Below are 18,324 nucleotides of genomic sequence, written 5' to 3'. Positions count from 1 at the left end.
GATATACTTGGCTTTAAAGGGCTGTTCACGTGTTAGCAGGTTGAGCCACAAATAACCAGTATGAACGTGCAGCAGTCAGCTGCTCTTTTCATAACAACTGCGATGTTGTTTAAGTCAAAGGTTTCGTGTCCTTCGAAAGCTTCTGTTTACATACCTTGTTGTTCTTCAGAGGCAGGAAGTCCTGGCAGACCAGGAACACCTTGGTCTCCAATCGAACCCCTCTCTCCAGGTAAACCTTTCTCACCAGGAGGACCGGCTTATAAAGTCAAAGAAAACACAGGAAGCATTTTTTAGCATTTACTCAAAAGGTAACATCAACAGCTTCCAGGCATGGTTTGCTAAGAAATCATTCAGACAATGGTAAACCAAACTCTGTAACACTGTTCGTATAGAATTAGTCTTTGTTGCGTTACTTAATAATACTGATTTCAGTGTCACTTTATTAATGTTGGACCATCTTTGTTTCCATGTCAGTATAACTAACATTTCTAATGTACCCTCAACCAGATGCCATGAACAAATGTTGTGTTGACATCCCTCCTGGACAAGAGCCTTGACTGAAATCTGAGCTCATGTAGACTACAATAACCTTCTTTAGAGTCACTTGACCTTTGACCTTAGTAAACTTGCCTCATTCCATTGAGTGGCTTATCAGCACAGTTTCGGATTTATCTTAATCAAAATAATTTTTCTGGTTTCCACTGACTCATTATTTGACTGTTTCTCTTGTGTTAGTTACTTACCCGCTGAGTCCCAAAAAGGCCCTTGTGAAATCACCTCTCCTGGGTCACCAATAACACCCTGAAACACAAATGCATCCTAAGTCTTTCTGTACTCCTCGGTACTTCAACTAATAAGATATTTGACTGTCTGTGTGTGACTGTCACGTGCACATTGTGCTGTTTTTAATCACAATATCATAACTAAGCCATTTATTCTAAATAACTGTCTACACCTTCTGTTGACCAGTCATTTAGAAAAGAAATGAAACAGCATCAGGTGCTCACCTTAGGACCATCTCTGCCTCTTGGTCCTCTTTCACCGTAATCACCCTACAGAGAGATGTGATTGTCAGATTAATAAACTGTGTTTTATATTATTTTAAGAATACAACCATAACGTGACATCTCTTTTTACCTTTCGTCCAGGTCTTCCATTTGCACCAGGTGGACCCTAGAACAGAAACCAAAGCAGCAGATGACATAACAGCAGGACAAAGGAAAGTGGTTTGATAGCATGTTTAGAAGTATGCTGAGCTAACCCGTGGTCCAGGCATTCCTTTTATTCCACGCTCTCCTTTGTTGTCTGCCTGAAATCACACAAAATAAATCCAGTTAATTAGAAATAATAATAATGATGAACATCGCACTTACGTGGATGTGTTATATCTGTGTTTGTGATCTAAATGTGTATGATGAGTCATTAGTGGTAACATACCAGCGCCCCTCTTTCTCCTTTTACACCTTTGTCTCCAGGATGACCCTAAAACAAAGTATTTTTATGATATATGTTAGTGCTTGTGACGCTCCCTCTTATTTTATCTTCAAAGGTTTATGAGCAAAAATGAGGACCTGAAATTCAGTTGCATTGAACAGAACTTGCTCATGTGTATCGTTTCCTGGAGGCCCTGGGGGTCCAATTTCTCCCTGTGGTGAGAGCATACATACACAGAACTGTTAGCAGCAAAATATATGAAAAATATAAAAATATATTATACTTCATCCTTTTCTCGCCGTTTCCCCTTTCTTAAGAATGGCTTCTTTACAGCCAGCCTGTTTCTTAAAGATATGAATTTTGTTCACCTCCTGCAGGCATCCTATTTTGTCCTCCACTAGTCCAGTTTCTTAAAATTTTTAAGGACATCCTGCTGAGATATGACACGTAATATTTATTTGGTAATAACCTTGCTGATGCAAAATAAACCCCAAACTGTTATGCCTGGCAAACTGTTTTATCTTTGGCATTTTTCTTCATAAATCCATTCAAAGAAAAAGGAACAAACGATGTGATTTTGTGGCAGGTTGTTAGTAACAAAGTGCCTAAACATACCATTACAGTTGGTTCTCTGCTACATTTTCTGTTATGTGTAAACACAACAGTGTCATGGCTCCTGTGTCATTGACACAGTGTTTTGAGTTTTTTATTCTTTGTTCTGGCTTAAGAGATTTGCTGCTGCGTTTTCGGTGTTCTTGTAGTTATGTTTTTGGTTTTGCTGGAGCACTACGTCTTTGATGGTGATTGAGTCCTTGAGTTTCTGTAAATTTCTATTTCCAGTTAGTGTTCTGGCTTTTGTTTTTTGTTACTTTTTTTTTTTTAGCCAGCCTGTGTTTCCTGAGTCTTGTCTTGTCTAGTCTGTCTCTTTGTTTGTCACTTCCTGTTTTATTTTGCTAGTCTTCGTCTCATGTGCTTCACGTTCAGTTTTGTTCCCTCCGTCTTATTAGTAGATTCTATTCAGTTGTGTTCCCTGGTGTCGCTTTTGTGCCTTATTGCCTTGTGTGTATTTAAGTGTTCAGCCTTCCTCTGTTCTTGGTTATGTTGTTGTCAAACCTTCCCATAAAGCTGTGTTTCCTGTGTGTTCTGCGTCCCATTACAGACGTATAGGTTAATTCAGTGTTTCCCAACCACTGTGTGAAGATTATCCAACTTCACCTGATTGGTATTATAAGTGAATGGTGTGTAGTGACAGGCAGAACAATTACATTATCTTCCACTTGAGGGCAGTACAGCTGCTTGTTACAGTTAGGTGGGTAGCCAACAGAAAAGACTGTTTTCTACAGTCATTGGTTGGCAACTGCCAGTAAAACAGAAGAAGGCGACTAAGAAATACAAAAGTACATAGCCATGCTGCGAGTGAGACAACGTCACAGGTAATGGCGATGGATAATTATTTGAAGATGATGTGATTAGTCTGACCTGGCTCAACTAAACAGGCCCAGGGTTCACACCAAGTAAGTAAAATGAGAGTAAATTTTCATTATATTTCAATAAATATACTTTTTGTGACATTTTTGTTTGCTTGTGTGCCGTGTGATTTTTCCAATGTGAAATATGTGTTGTGGCTCCAAAAGGTTGGGAAACACTGGGTTAGTTTACGCTCCAGAGTTCGCCGAGTGTCATAGTGTAATGTTTTGAAGAGATTTCTGCGTTAAAGCCACTTTGGGTCCACCTTTACTTGCCTCACTGCTGTTAGGTGTCTTTTTTTTTATGTCTAATTGACTAAAAAACAGAACCACATTCCTCTGAAAATGGTCAGGTAAGGAGATTGAGTGAAAACGCAGCCAATGTCCCAAACAAACAAACAAACAAACAAACAAATAAATAAATAAATAAATAAATTAATAAATTTCAGAGAGCCTGGTGAACTCTTGTTCAAGACTATTTTAATAATGAAAAACAAAACAACCTCTAGCTTCTTGCAACACAAATATAAAGACATCAGTGGTGCCACCAGACTGTTGCACAGTCCTACTTAGAAGATAGATTTACTACAAAATACCTTTTTTTTAAAAAAACTTTTTTCTTTGATTTTCATTGTTTTATGATGTAACACTGGATATTTTCCCTATAAAAGCTTTTAAAAATCGATCACTACCTCACACTCTTAGAGCAGAATTGCTTCTGTAGCTGTGCTGCTAACACTTCACCAACATCTGTCCCCAGTTTGAAAATGAATCTGTATTTATGTAGCTGCCAGACAAATATTCAGGAATTAAAAGAAAAAATACTGGGATGCATATACGTTTTTCACACATTTACAGTTATTGAAGTAGCAACACACACACACACACACACACACACACACACACACACACACACACACACACACACAAATGATCACTCACTAGATCTCCTCTGAGTCCCTTAATGACTCTGGTCATCGTACCCTGTCAGAAAGAAAACATAATTTGAATGTTTATTTTAAACACATTACATTCACTCACTGGTCACTTCATTATGTGCACTTTATCCAGTGCTCATTAATTAAAATATCTAATCAGCCAATCACATGCCAGCATGTATTCAAAAATGAAGACATGACAATCTGCTCAGATATAAATGTGTGATACTATCATATCACTATGGAGCAAAATCTCTGAGGGATGTTTCCAGCACCTTGTTGAATTTATGCAATGAAAAATTGTGACAATTCTGAAGGCAAAAAGCCTAATGACGTGTCTACATAAGTGTTTATTTAATATTGCTGCCTTACCTTTGGTCCAGGAGGACCTGGAGGACCTGGGGGACCCTGGGAGAAGACAGAAGGATATTCGTATCAATCACGTTACATAATAACAGGTCTGAAACTATAAAATAACAACTAAACTAATGAATTGAAAGATGTGAACCTTTGGTCCTTGCACGCCTCTGTAACCTCTTGACCCTGGATCTCCTGGAAACCCCTGAATAAAAAAAAAAGGATCAAATCGCAGATCTTTGGGGGACACTGCAACCAGATAAAAGTAATTTTCTAGGTTCGTTAAAGGATCTTACAAATGCTCCATCAAATCCTGGTGTGCCGGGATCACCCTGAGGAGGGACGGTTAAAGATGCATAAAGTTAGTAAGTTTGATATTATATGGATTAAGTCTTGTCACGCCATGAATATAATGTGTTACACTCGGATGTTCTCCTTAAGAAAAGGCAGGTTTGGTGTGGAGTCCTCTTTCTCACCCTGAATCGCCGCATGTACACACTGATCTCCAGATTGTCTCCCTTCTCTCCTTTCCTGCCTGGTTGTCCCTGAGAGTTGAAAACAAAATATACAGTAACTTACGGGACATCAGTCTCTTTGTATTAATAACTATCTAAGCAGACTTGGCATTACGCACAGGAAAACCTTGGGAGCCTTGAGAGCCGGGAAATCCTGGTGCCCCTGAATCTCCATGAGTCCCGTTACAGCCATCTGCACCTGGCTTCCCTCTGGGCCCAGCTTGTCCTGGGTGTCCCTGCAGAGAGAGCGACACAAGCAGAATCAACACTGTTTTCCTTCTCTCACCCCAACCAGTCGCGGCAGATGGCCGCCCTCCCTGAGCCTGGTCCTGCTGGAGGTTTCTTCCTGTTAAAAGGGAGTTTTTCCTTCCCACTCTCGCCAAAGTGCTTGCTCATAGGGGCTCATATGATTGTTGGGTTTTTCTCTGCATGTATTATTGTAGGGTCTACCTTACAATATGCAATAAGTGCACTGAGGCAACTGTTGGTCTAATTTGGTGTTGTATACATTATTTTGAATTCAATTAAACTGAACACTCTCCCACAACGTTCATCCCGACAGCATGGTGTACTCACAGGAATACCGTTGATGCCAGAGAAGCCAGGTATGCCAGTCATTCCCTGTGGAGCAACAAGAATTGCACATTAAACAAAATAGCTGTCATTGTCATGTGTTTAATAGTTTACAGAGATGAGACATGAGCACTTACCACGCTTCCTTTAGGACCTATGTTTCCATCACGACCACGGTCGCCTTTCTGCCCCTTTGGGCCTTGGATGCCTTCATCTCCTGTTCGCCCAGGTGGCCCCTGTGGGCCCTGCGGACCAAGAGGCCCAGGACGGCCCTGAAATTGGAAAGATAGGAAAAACAGAGTTGATAAATTTGAAGTCAAGGATGCAACACATCAAATAAACTTCATATATGAAAAAAAAACTTTTAAGAATAAATTGTCAGTTATCTTCTTTTGTTTCAGTCATGACTGTTAAAGCTAACACTGGTCATATCTCTGTTAGCAACAAGGGTGAGAGCAAAGACATCGCTTACTTACCTGGTTTTAATTCCATAAGGAAACAAAATAATGAGAATAAGACAAGTGTTATCAAGAGATACAAAAAAAACAAAGGCACCAAAGCATCACAACAATGCAACAGAAATGTGTCAAGCTGCATTCTGATTCAATAATAATTCCCAGTGTTTCTCTTCTCCACACTATTTTTTATTTTTCAAACTTCCAGTTGGAATTTTGGTTTAGATCACCAGGGGGAGACATACACTTCCCCATCTTTTTCCGTACCTTTCCCCTTCTCTTTACACCCACCCAGTGGCTAAACTTTATACTGCAAATACCCACTAACATGCCTCTTCACTCATGTTAGCTCTTTTTAACTTTAAATGAACAGACTAAACCACACTCACAGAAATATCTGCCTGGAAACAGTTCAAACATGATAAACATCAGCTGGAAATGTGGCACGTGCAGGACCTGAGAGCTTCTAAGAGCTGTGCACACTGTTATTTTAGGACAGCGATAGGGCAGCGAGGAGATTAAGTTAATGTAAATAAAGCCAGACTCTGTTGTCAAATGTCTCAGTAATGAAAAGAGAAAGGGCAGTTGAAATGGCTGTTCAGCCATATTCAGAGCGTTTGAGGCTGCAGACATCCCCCTAATCTGCAAGCTAAATATAACAATTTGATTATGATACCCAGAGTGACGAAAGGGAAAAGGCAAGCATCTCTCTGGGAGAGCCTCCCAGAGGCAGAAGCATCTGCAGCTGAGAGTCTGCTCCATTATTATTATTATTTATATTCCTATCTCCTGAAAGTGACCTCAGAATAACTGTTCACGTAGGCGTGTTAAGGCACCCTTAAAAAAAATGGAAAACACAGCACTTAATCTCATCACAGTGCATCATTACAGTTATTCACACACTCGAGGGAGCTGCTCGATGGACCCGCAGAGTCAACGATTATTGGTGGGAAGAAAACTGAATAATATGAGAGGAGTACTTTAAGAAGGGGTCATAAAACACGTGAGCATGGGGATACTATGGGAACTTGCTGTTTTTGTATGATCCTGGAGTTCTGGGTCAGTAAGTGGTGCTCTCAAAGGTTTGGAGGCCAAACAGTATCCCTGTGAGAACCAACAAACACAGTGACGTTGTTTGTCTGCTGACAGAAGTCCTTCGAGCGGCGTTACATGCAGCTAGAACCAGCGAGCCGAAAGGAATTAATAAAAACGCAGGGAGCCTAAATAGTGTCGCACAAAAATTCAAACAAGCTCAAATCAGATGCAGAGAGTGTGAGAAAAAGCCTCGGCCGAACTCGTGTAATTGCAACCGTAAACATGCAGCATGTGCATCCAGTGTGTGTGTGTGTATGTGTGTGTGTGTGCGCGCTTTGCCTGTGGGCGGATTTTTTTAAGCAACCAGGTGTGTGCTTTGTCTGTGCACATTGATGACCCAGCAGATGTTGCCTATAGAGCACAGCATCGACGACAGTCCTGTCAAAACCATTCACACGCAGCCTGAACCAGGGCCAGCGTGATAAACACTGCTCTGAATTTTACATTTACTTTTTTTTGTTTCCATTAACTCTGCACATACACACAGATAATAAGCATAGTCCTCATGAAATGAAGATTAACTAATTTTCTGAAGACAAATGGTTCTGGCAAACCAATAGCTGTCTCAAATATGTGTGTGTGTGTGTGCACGAGAGGTCCTTGTCTAGAAAACTTGTATAAACTTTGTGCTCTGCTTTGTATCTGTCAGCATGGGCTAACAAGAGAACCGATAAAGGATTTTTAGAGATCGAAGAAGAAGAGTGGTACAGTGAAAAGGATGCCACCATAATGCTTCTCACTTTACCTTTGAAAAACTGGATCAGGTATACATTTGCCTTTAGATGTGGTTGCGTGGTTGTCAGAGCTTGTCAGTTGTAGGGATGTTAAAAACTCGCGTAAAGCAAACAAACCACACCTGTTCCACATCACATACAGTAGCCAGTTCATTTGGACGGTAGAACTACGCCATTTCCTTTCTCCTTAATTCTCAAATGCACTAAAAAGTCTCCCTTCAGTCCTCCCCACTTGTTAAGGAGAGGTCCTCCACACTGTACCATTTCCTTCACACATCCATACTCCCCATTCTTATCTACTCTCACTACTTCCACCCTTCACTCCCTCACCTCCTCTCCAAAGCTCTCGAGTGTTCTCCCTTTGCATGTCTTCTTCCCCTGCTTTGTCAGTCTGCCTGCCCTTCCTGTCTCCACCGGGGGAAGAATGACCAAGAAATCAGCCGCTGATAGAGACCATGAATACATGCACAGGCAATGCCGGTCAGCTTAGTTGTCAACTCCTCTCCCTTTGAAGGCTGGTCATAACTTCAGCAGAATATGAAGCTCAGGAGACCTGTCTCTGAAATAATGGCCGTCTGCGCTGCTTTAGTTTTCTTTCTATCACAGACATACGTCATACATCTGGACTCTGATCTCGTGAGCTCCACAACGCAACATGGATCACAGCTGACAAGTATTTCTTTAACTTCTGATTAGAATACTCTACACCTAAAAAAATAAATAGATACTGCAATGAACTCCCCAGAAACTCTGTTGTAGTGTGAATTAAACATACACGAAAGACCAAAAGATTAAGTTCATTAGTCAATATCAGAAGAGTTATTTCTACTCAAGTATTACCAATAATAGCAGCAACTATGAGAGTTCACTCTAAATGTAGTTTTTTTCTACTGTGGCTCAGGTTCAGTTATTAAATGATCAAATGAGGTCACAACAACAGATAACAGTGAACTCTGGAGGTTGTTAGAAGAACTATTAACTAAAACCACTTTGACTGTCTACAAAATTTAAGTCTTTCAGTCGTATTATTAGGCTCCTTGTCTTTTATTATATCCTCTTGTTTTTTTAAAAAAAACCACACAAACAAACGGCAGATTAATTGTTAAACTAACTGCATTAATTTTATTCATTTTTATGAACTGAGCTGAATTCTTCACATTAAGCTCTGTGCCTTTCTTTGTGTTATCTGTGTTTTGCCCATTTTTGCTTGATGATACAGCATCGACTCTAAATACAGCTTACTACGCTGTATGTGGTGATTTTTGAAAATTCATGGAGCAGGCGTACTAGGAGGCTGAATACCCTCATTATTCTAATTAGAGGTAATACAGCAGATCTAAACCACCAGAGCAAGAGCCTTGGTTTAGATGTACGTGTAGTTTGTAGCAGTTAGTGTAAATTATCGTCGTCAAAAGAAAAGATTTCATAGGGTCAAATAAACAACAGAAACTGAAACATGGGAAAACAGGTGAAAAGGAGTTGAAAGGAAATACAGACGACAAAATACAAAGTAAAACAGTAACACAAAGAGTGATAACGAGAGCGCGCAAAGAAACTGTGGTTGTCAAAAATTCCAAAAGGAAAACTGTGATAAGCAATAAAAACCTGATGGCTTCAGTCACTTCCCACATCGTTTAAGGGGCATAAACTCATTTGCACGACTGGAAACAAACACACACACATGCACAAAGCAGGTCATTAAAACATGTCACATCAGAATCTATTTGGAGAACCTTTGTGCTCAATCAACAGCAGAGACTTTCTAGAGGTTACAAGCAAACCTCAAAAATATGCAATGGACCTGATCATGAGGCGCTGTTGACCTGCGGAGGTGCGGGTGTGGATCAGCTCGTCTTGGTGAAGTCTTACAGTCAGAAACAATTAAAAGCAGCTGTTCACATAATTTTTTACACAAAAACTCATTTTCCCATTCGCTTTGTGAACTACTTGAGCCCCTTTGGGTGGTTTTCAAGAAAATTTAACAATGCCCCTGCGCCTCGCTCTCAGTTTTATTGCATTGTTTTCATTGGAAATGCTTCTTCAGCTGAAGCTGATATTCATTAAAACCTGTTCACAATGAAATTGTGGAATAGAAAATTAAATAGAAATTAAATGAACACCATCTGAATTGATGAAACTACAGGTGAAAGCTACACTCAACTGCTCTCTTATTATTTTATGCCAAGTGGCCTTCCTTATCCAGCCCCAAAAGTGATTTGTGTCTTTGTGTCCCAGGATCAAAAAAAGGATCGCCACTTAAAGAGCAACTACCTGATCTTTGGTAATTTAGCATATTTCTTGCTGCAGTTATTTAGTGTACTATGCACTTCATGATGTCATCTCTCCTCTGGCCATGCCCACCCACACTCATCAGCGCTGCAGACTTCAGCCAGAGATGTCAGTGACACCTGGAAAGTTTAAATATTCATCAGTCACGTTCTCCGGCTTCATTCCCACTGCCAAACATCTAGCCTGTATGACACTTCACATGTGTTTTTGGATTTCCCATTGCCATATTAGCATCCACATCTGCTCCACTGCTTTATCTGTGTAAGCTTCAGCGAGCAACTTTATGATGTATCACTCGTATCAAGAAATCTCTGAGAAAATCCCTCCTCTTCACATGCTGTATAAAATGCCGTAACCCCGTCTGCGTGCACGGGTGTGTTTACATTTCTCATTCCTAAACCACAGATCTATTAAAAGTTCCCCCGTCTGACACCATAAATTTCATCTGGGTCCAGACTGTCCCCTGGGGTGGACAGTTTTGGAACGACCCATTAAGAACAGGATGGGAACGCACGGCCCGATATGCAAACCTCTGACATCCAAGAGGAATAAAACAAATCAATAAACAACTGGCCGGAAGCTTGCCCTGTTATTCCATCTGTTTGTCCGTCCGCAAAAACTGGGAACTACGAGGGAGATTCCCTAATTTTACATATGAAAAGAACATCTAATTAAAGATGAATTTTTAAGACAAAAATCATCAGCAAAGTCATGACCAATGACACGAACAGCAGTTACAGTTCGGCTCTTAAGTTTCTGGACAGTTCACGGTTTCTGTACATCACCACACTGGATTTTAGATCAAACAGTCAGGATGTGATTCAGACTGCAAAAGTAATGCAGTGATTTTATGCATGTTCCCTTTCTTCATAGCCTCACAATTTATTAAACAAATTCATAATGTTTTTAATATTTGAATGAAAATCATTCGCTGTCAACGACTGCCTCAAGTCTACAAACCAATGACATCACCAAATACTGCGTTTCCTCCCATGAGACCCTCTGTCCGGCCTCTTTTTGCATTAATTTTGTATCTAATAACTGAGAAGCACGCTCTATTTGGGTTAAGATCAGTTGATTGCAATCAATCAAAGGCTGTAACCTTTCTTTGCCTTGAGAAGCTCTTGGGCTGCTTTTGCACTTTACTTTGGCTCTCTATTCACTTGGACTGTGAACTGCAGTCTTATCAGTTTTGCAGTATTTGCCTGAACCTGAGCAGAGAGTATATCCCTGCTACTTCTATTATTAATATTAATAAACACCACTGACACGGTTCCACTGGCAGCCATAACACTGCACACGCCCATGCCATAACACTGCCTCCACGATGTTTGAAAGATGATGTGGTATGCTTCAGATCACAAGCTGTTTCTTTCCTTCTCCATAATTTTCTCTTAAAATCACTCTGGTACAACCCATGCGTCCTCTTTTCAGAGTTTTTCTGGCAAAATCTAATCGGGCCTTCTGGTTCATGAGTGTAAGCGCAGTGCGTAATTGGTGAACTTTCAACCCTCTGAAAATGGAGGACTGTGTGTGTGGCCCAGTTTCCTAAACAATGAATACAAAAGTTTTATAAAACCTCCATGAATAATGATTATAAACCCAGTGTGGTGGTGCACGGATGCAAAACTATGCCATTATCACCAAACCTATGGAGCTGTCATCCCTGATGGACAACATCTCCCACCCCATGCAGCAGACTGTGACAGCACTGAGCAGCTCCTTCAGTGGGAGACTGCGGCACCCACGGTGTAGGACGGAGAGATTTCGCAGGTCTTTCCTCCCCACTGCTGTCAGACTCCATAATAAAGACTTTAACTGATCAAGCACACACATCCATACATATGCAATAATACTAAGTGCAATAATCCTTTCTGTCATCGTTGTATTTTTACTCAGTTGTATATAGTATTTGTATTTGTATTCTATTTTTATCTTATTGTATATTTATTTTATTTTATTCTACTGTCATGGTCCCTGTGCCCTGCTGGTCAATCCTCTATTGGGCAATATGTTTGTGGTTTGTTTTCTCTCTCACTCTCTCTCTCTCGCCACGGCGATGCTCACTGCGGGCTCCCGCTGCTGGCCCACACACCTGCTCATCACCACACCGGCCGCTGATCCCAGCTGATTACTGCACTACTTAGATGGCGAGTCTGCACTAGTCTTCGCTGGATCGTTGAACTATCAGCGTCAGTCAAACTTGTGTATCTGCCAACCTGTATCTTGAAAGCCCTTTGTTATTATCCCGCTAACCCGACCTTTTGTGTTTAGATCGTTTTTGAACCGGATTCTGAGAGGAGTGACTGAGGAGGAGTTTTTGTACAGAAAGTGTGGAGCACCTTTTCCCCTAACCCTGTTTCCCACGGACCCTGGCGACCCGGACCCTTTTCCCCCTGCACATTGTACATAGCCACTTGGTGATTGTGTTCACTGTGAATAAACGCACTGTTCTTCGCTTAAAGGGAAACCCTGGCCTGCGCCTGAGTCTCTTTCGGAACCCTTAACAGAACGATCCAGCCATTATGGACTCAGCAGGACAGGACCCCGCAGGACAGGACCCCGTGGGCCGGGCTCTGGCCGCCCAGGAAGCCGCGCTGGTCCGCCATGAACAAATGCTCGGGCAGCTACGGCAGGATGTCGCCGCATTGACCCTGGCAGTGGCGCAGTTAATACCGCTGGAGGGAAATGCGCAACCAGGGAATCCCCAGCCGCCCAGCCCGGCTCCCCAGGCGGCACCGCCCGCCGTAGCGTCAGGTAGCTCACCGCGGGTCGGTACGCCGTCTGACGGACCTTTACCCACACCGGAACCATTCTCGGGTGAGTCTGACAAATGCGCCGGATTTTTGGCTCAGGTGTCTCTGACGTTTCGCGAGCTGCAGCGTTTTCATGGCAACGATGGGGCGAAGATAACTTATTTAGTTCAACTTCTGAGGGGCCGTGCACTAAAGTGGGCCCAGGTTGTGTTAAACTCTGATCCTGTCATCACCTACGCTGACTTTCTCTCCAAGTTTAAGAATGTGTTTAACCCAGGCACCGGGGCAGAGGCCGCTGCTCTCCGTCTCCTCAACTTCAAACAAGGTAGGAGAAGCATGTCTGATTACGCTATCGACTTCTGGATTCTGGCAGAAGAGGCAGGGTGGAATCAGGAGGCGCTACGGAGCACGTTGCTGAACAATGTCAGAGAAGAATTAAGGGACGAGCTAATCATGCGTGATCTCCCTGCCTCCTTTAATGAGCTAATGTCCCTGTGCATTAAGGTGGATGAGCGGTTACGGGCTCGCCGGTCGCAGCGGAACTACAACTTCCATGAGGCTGCGGGAGTCTCTGGCACCGGCGCCATGGCGGATGCCGGCCCCTCCCGGACTCACGAGAGCGGGGACGGAGAGGAACCCATGCAGCTGGGCGGCTCCCATCTCACCGCGGCGGAGCGTCAGCGCCGGATTACCGCCGGTGAGTGCCTCTATTGTGGTCACAGGGGACATGTTGTGGCTACCTGCCCTTCGCGGGCAAAAGGGCGCGCCCGCCAGTGATGGTAGGAGTACTGGTGGGCGAGCTGAGCCAGGAAGAAGCTCCTCCCCGTTTAACACTACCGGCCACGCTTTCCATTCACTCTAAGAGCCGCTCCCTATCGGTGTTAATCGACTCTGGGGCGGAACAAAACTTTATTGACTGTCAGTTAGCCCGGCAACTTGGGTTACTATTGGAGCCCCTGCCTCATGCATTACGTGTTACGGCATTGTCAGGTCAACGCCTTCCAGACATCACTCTGGTGACGGAGCCTGTCGAGCTCACCCTCTCTGGTAATCATTCTGAAGAAATCTGTTTTTTGGTGTTTAAAGCAACTCGCACTCCACTAGTTCTCGGCCATCCTTGGCTACAACAGCACAACCCTCACATAGATTGGCTAAAGGGGCGTGTCACTGGGTGGGGGGAGGACTGCCACATGACCTGCCTTAAAGCAGCCTCGCCTCCAAGCGTTGAAACGCCCTCTTCTGGGGTATTGGAATCAGCTGATTTAACTAATGTGCCCTCTGTTTATCACGACCTAGCTGAGGTGTTTCAAAAGGCCCGCGCCCAGTCACTCCCTCCGCATAGACCCTATGACTGTGCTATCGAACTGCTCCCGGGAGCTCCTTTACCCACCAGTCGGCTATATAGCATCTCACTTCCAGAACGAGACGCTATGGACAAGTACATCACGGAATCCCTGGCTGCCGGCCTCATTCGGGCCTCCACCTCTCCAGTCGCGGCAGGCTTCTTCTTTGTCGAAAAGAAGGATAAAACCCTCCGGCCATGCATTGACTATCGCGGATTAAACAACATCACAGTAAAGAATAAATACCCTCTGCCGCTCCTCAGTTCTGCCTTCGAGCTCCTCCAGGGGGTTACTGTTTTCACCAAACTGGATTTGCGAAACGCATACCATCTGGTTCGCATCCGTAAGGGCGATGAGTGGAAGACCGCCTTCAACACCCACCTCGGCCACTTCGAGTACCTTGTCATGCCCTTTGGTCTCACTAACGCCCCTGCGGTGTTCCAAGCCCTGGTGAACGACGTGCTCAGAGACTTCATTAACCGTTTTGTTTTTGTCTATCTAGATGACATCCTGATCTTTTCCAGAAACCAATCCGAGCACGAGACCCATGTCAGACAGGTCCTGCAACGACTCCTCGAAAACCGATTGTTCGTCAAAGGAGAGAAGTGTGAGTTCCACGTCTCCACCGTTGCATTCCTGGGGTACATAATCGACCAAGGAAACCTCCGCCCGGACCCTGTGAAGGTAAAAGCCGTTGTTGAGTGGCCGGAACCTCCTAATAGGCACCAACTGCAACGTTTCCTTGGATTTGCCAACTTTTACCGGCGGTTCATTCGGGACTTCAGCCGAGTTGCCTTGCCGCTGACCCAGCTAACCTCTCCCAAGCTTCCTTTTCAGTTGAACAAAGAAGCTCAGGCAGCTTTCCAAGAACTGAAGAAACGATTCGCCTCAGCCCCCATCCTGATCCAACCCGACCTCACGCAGCCATTTGTGGTCGAGGTCGACGCGTCCGACTCAGGGGTTGGAGCGGTTCTGTCGCAACGGAAGGACGGTAAGCTCCACCCTTGTGCCTTCTTCTCCCGCCGTCTGTCCCCTGCAGAGAGAAACTATGACGTCGGGGATCGGGAACTGCTGGCGATAAAACTAGCCCTGGAGGAGTGGCGGCACTGGTTGGAGGGCACGGCTCAGCCTTTCCTCGTCTGGACAGACCACAAGAACCTGGCATACCTACAATCAGCTAAGAGGCTCAACGCTCGACAGGCCAGGTGGGCCCTGTTTTTCACCCGTTTCCACTTTTCCATCTCTTACAGACCCGGTTCCCGGAATGTCAAACCCGATGCCCTGTCCCGTCAGTTCTCAGTCTCGGAGGACACCACTGAGCCCGCTCCCGTTCTCCCCGCCACCTGTGTCGTGGGCGCCATCTCCTGGGGGATCGAAGCAGCCATTCGGGAGGCTCAGGTGTTGGAACCGGATCCGGGAGGCGGGCCAGCCCAACGGCTCTACGTCCCTCAATCAGTACGTTCTCAAGTGCTTCAATGGGCCCACACTGCCCGCTTTACGTGCCACCCAGGGGTCCACCGCACTATCAACTTCCTCCAGCGCTACTTCTGGTGGCCCTCTCTGACTAAAGATGCTCGGGAGTACGTCTCCGCCTGCGCGACCTGTGCCCGGAATAAACCATCTCATCAGCCGCCCGCTGGACAGCTCAATCCCCTGCCGACTCCGTCCAGGCCGTGGTCCCATATAGCTTTGGACTTTGTAACCGGACTGCCGCAATCAGCAGGCAACACTGTCATACTTACCATCGTGGACCGTTTTTCTAAAGCTGCCCACTTCATAGCTCTACCCAAGCTTCCCACGGCCATGGAGACCGCACGACTGCTTACCCGTCATGTGTTTCGTTTGCATGGGATCCCGGAAGACATTGTGTCTGACAGAGGCCCCCAGTTCACGTCTGGCGTCTGGAAGGAATTCTGCTCCTCATTAGGAGCAAAGGTCAGTCTGACCTCCGGTTACCATCCCCAAAGCAACGGTCAGTGTGAGCGAGCTAACCAGGAGCTCGAGGCAATGTTGCGGTGCACAGCGTCCTCCAACCAGTCCATCTGGAGTGATGAACTACCCTGGATTGAGTACGCCCACAACAGTCTGACTTCCTCCGCCACTGGTCTGTCTCCCTTCGAGGTCTCACTGGGTTTCCAGCCGCCTCTCTTCCCCTCTGTCGAGGGTGAGCATTCTGTGCCATCTGTCCAGGCCCATCTACGGAGGTGCCGACGAGCTTGGCGGGCCGCACGGACGACGTTGCTGCGCACGAAGGACCGAACCAAACAGACCGCAGATCGCCGCCGCACACCAGCTCCAGCATACAGCGTGGGACAAAAGGTATGGCTGTCCACGCGCTTTGTTCCTCTCAGGACTGAGTCCAAGAAGCTCAACCCAAACTTCATTGGTCCTTTTGAGGTTTCGGCGCTGATCAACCCCGTCTCTCTGAAACTCCGGCTGCCCCGCAACATGAGGATTCACAATGTGTTCCACGTCTCCCAAATCAAACCTGTACAGAATAGCCCCCTGTGCCCTCCGTCCGGGCCCCCTCCGCCCGCCCGGCTTGTGGACGGCTTGCCCGCCTATTCCATCACGCGGATTATGGACTCTCGCCGCCGCGGGCGTGGCTTCCAGTACCTTGTGGACTGGGAGGGCTATGGCATTGAGGAGCGATCCTGGGTTCCGCGGGCCGCTGTCCTGGACAAGCGTATGCTGCGGGCCTTCCATCTGTCTCATCCTGGTAAGCCTGGTGGGTCGCCGGGGGGCTCCCGTTGAGGGGGGGGTACTGTCATGGTCCCTGTGCCCTGCTGGTCAATCCTCTATTGGGCAATATGTTTGTGGTTTGTTTTCTCTCTCACTCTCTCTCTCTCGCCACGGCGATGCTCACTGCGGGCTCCCGCTGCTGGCCCACACACCTGCTCATCACCACACCGGCCGCTGATCCCAGCTGATTACTGCACTACTTAGATGGCGAGTCTGCACTAGTCTTCGCTGGATCGTTGAACTATCAGCGTCAGTCAAACTTGTGTATCTGCCAACCTGTATCTTGAAAGCCCTTTGTTATTATCCCGCTAACCCGACCTTTTGTGTTTAGATCGTTTTTGAACCGGATTCTGAGAGGAGTGACTGAGGAGGAGTTTTTGTACAGAAAGTGTGGAGCACCTTTTCCCCTAACCCTGTTTCCCACGGACCCTGGCGACCCGGACCCTTTTCCCCCTGCACATTGTACATAGCCACTTGGTGATTGTGTTCACTGTGAATAAACGCACTGTTCTTCGCTTAAAGGGAAACCCTGGCCTGCGCCTGAGTCTCTTTCGGAACCCTTAACATCTACTGTATATAGTATTTTATTTTATTCTATTCTGTACAGTTGTGTACTGTATTTATTCTTATTGTATTCTAATTTTTGCCTCATAACTTTTGCACTGTCCACTCCTGCTGTGACAAAACAAATTTCCCACGTGTGGGACTAATAAAGGTTATCTTATCTTATCTAACTCTACGGCATCTTAGAGGAAAACAATAAACATGACATTAACAATGAACAGAACGCCACTAAAAATTTCAAATGTACCAATTTTACTTAAAAGCTTCCTGTTTCATTCTTAGTTTCCTGTCATGCTGAAGGTACAAAATGCTGCAGATATTTAACAATAATCAACGGCTGCTGGGTTTAATGAAAACCCTTCTATCTGCAGCTTACATGTGCACATATATTAGCAATTTTCCAAATGAACTGTTCCCACACTTGCTTCCACGTCTGTTTTTCATCTACACTGGGTATCCATTGAGTTCTGCCTTTACACCATCAACACTGTTAATGTCTCATGTCTAACAGTTGGCTTGCCCTCCTGATGGTTGTATATAATGTATCTTCTCAGAAATAACACCGTAATCCAAACAGAAACTGTTGTGGACGATGCTATGCAGCACGATCTTTTCCTTCTGACGTCGACGATGGGAGCTGACAACCGTGTCCTGCTTCTGAAACATCTACGGGTCCTACAGAGTGGACTTTTATTACATTCACACAACACTCATTTATATAAACTCTCCCTGGCGAGAGCAGGTATCTACGCAAGCTGCCTCGAGCAGGAGTGCCAGAGTAATGAAAGTCTGCAGCGCTAGAGAAATAACAGTTGGTTCTGAGGAAAGGGGATGGATTAAGGCCCGGGTTTGACGGAAACAAACAAATTTGTATGTCAATCAAAGATATCTAAAGCCAAGTTTTTGCAGCTGTTCCTGAAAACATCAATGTGGCTCACTGTTACCACCAAGATTTGTAGTCTAATGTAGTCTAAACTTTAACAGAAACTGGCTATAGAAAAGTCAAATGGATACATATTTCATACTCATAGGAATATAGAATAGATAACTACTGGTGCTAATG

General features: G+C 45.0%; 1 protein-coding gene across 2 annotated transcripts in view; it reads right to left on the bottom strand.

Annotated features, from left to right (window-relative positions):
- col4a2 (collagen, type IV, alpha 2) overlaps window positions 1–18,324 on the bottom strand; it is a 69,028-nt gene that overhangs the window by 15,231 nt on the left and 35,473 nt on the right. For both annotated transcript variants that reach the window (XM_082507262.1, XM_082507263.1), the window contains exons 5-19: window positions 5,421–5,555; window positions 5,287–5,331; window positions 4,830–4,946; window positions 4,672–4,740; window positions 4,492–4,527; window positions 4,347–4,400; window positions 4,211–4,246; window positions 3,843–3,884; window positions 1,572–1,646; window positions 1,438–1,482; window positions 1,262–1,309; window positions 1,138–1,173; window positions 1,008–1,052; window positions 744–801; window positions 155–256 (exon numbers count right to left, since the gene is read on the bottom strand). In XM_082507262.1, the coding sequence (XP_082363388.1) occupies window positions 155–256; window positions 744–801; window positions 1,008–1,052; window positions 1,138–1,173; window positions 1,262–1,309; window positions 1,438–1,482; window positions 1,572–1,646; window positions 3,843–3,884; window positions 4,211–4,246; window positions 4,347–4,400; window positions 4,492–4,527; window positions 4,672–4,740; window positions 4,830–4,946; window positions 5,287–5,331; window positions 5,421–5,555 (943 nt within the window). The remainder of the gene's footprint in view (window positions 1–154; window positions 257–743; window positions 802–1,007; window positions 1,053–1,137; window positions 1,174–1,261; window positions 1,310–1,437; window positions 1,483–1,571; window positions 1,647–3,842; window positions 3,885–4,210; window positions 4,247–4,346; window positions 4,401–4,491; window positions 4,528–4,671; window positions 4,741–4,829; window positions 4,947–5,286; window positions 5,332–5,420; window positions 5,556–18,324) is intronic.

The sequence above is a fragment of the Aulonocara stuartgranti genome (genome assembly GCF_965226115.1).
Source record: "Aulonocara stuartgranti genome assembly, chromosome: 16".
Lineage (NCBI taxonomy): Eukaryota > Metazoa > Chordata > Actinopteri > Cichliformes > Cichlidae > Aulonocara > Aulonocara stuartgranti.
The sequence above is the reverse complement of the archived record's forward strand: the minus strand, read 5'-3'. Positions and strand labels throughout refer to the sequence as shown.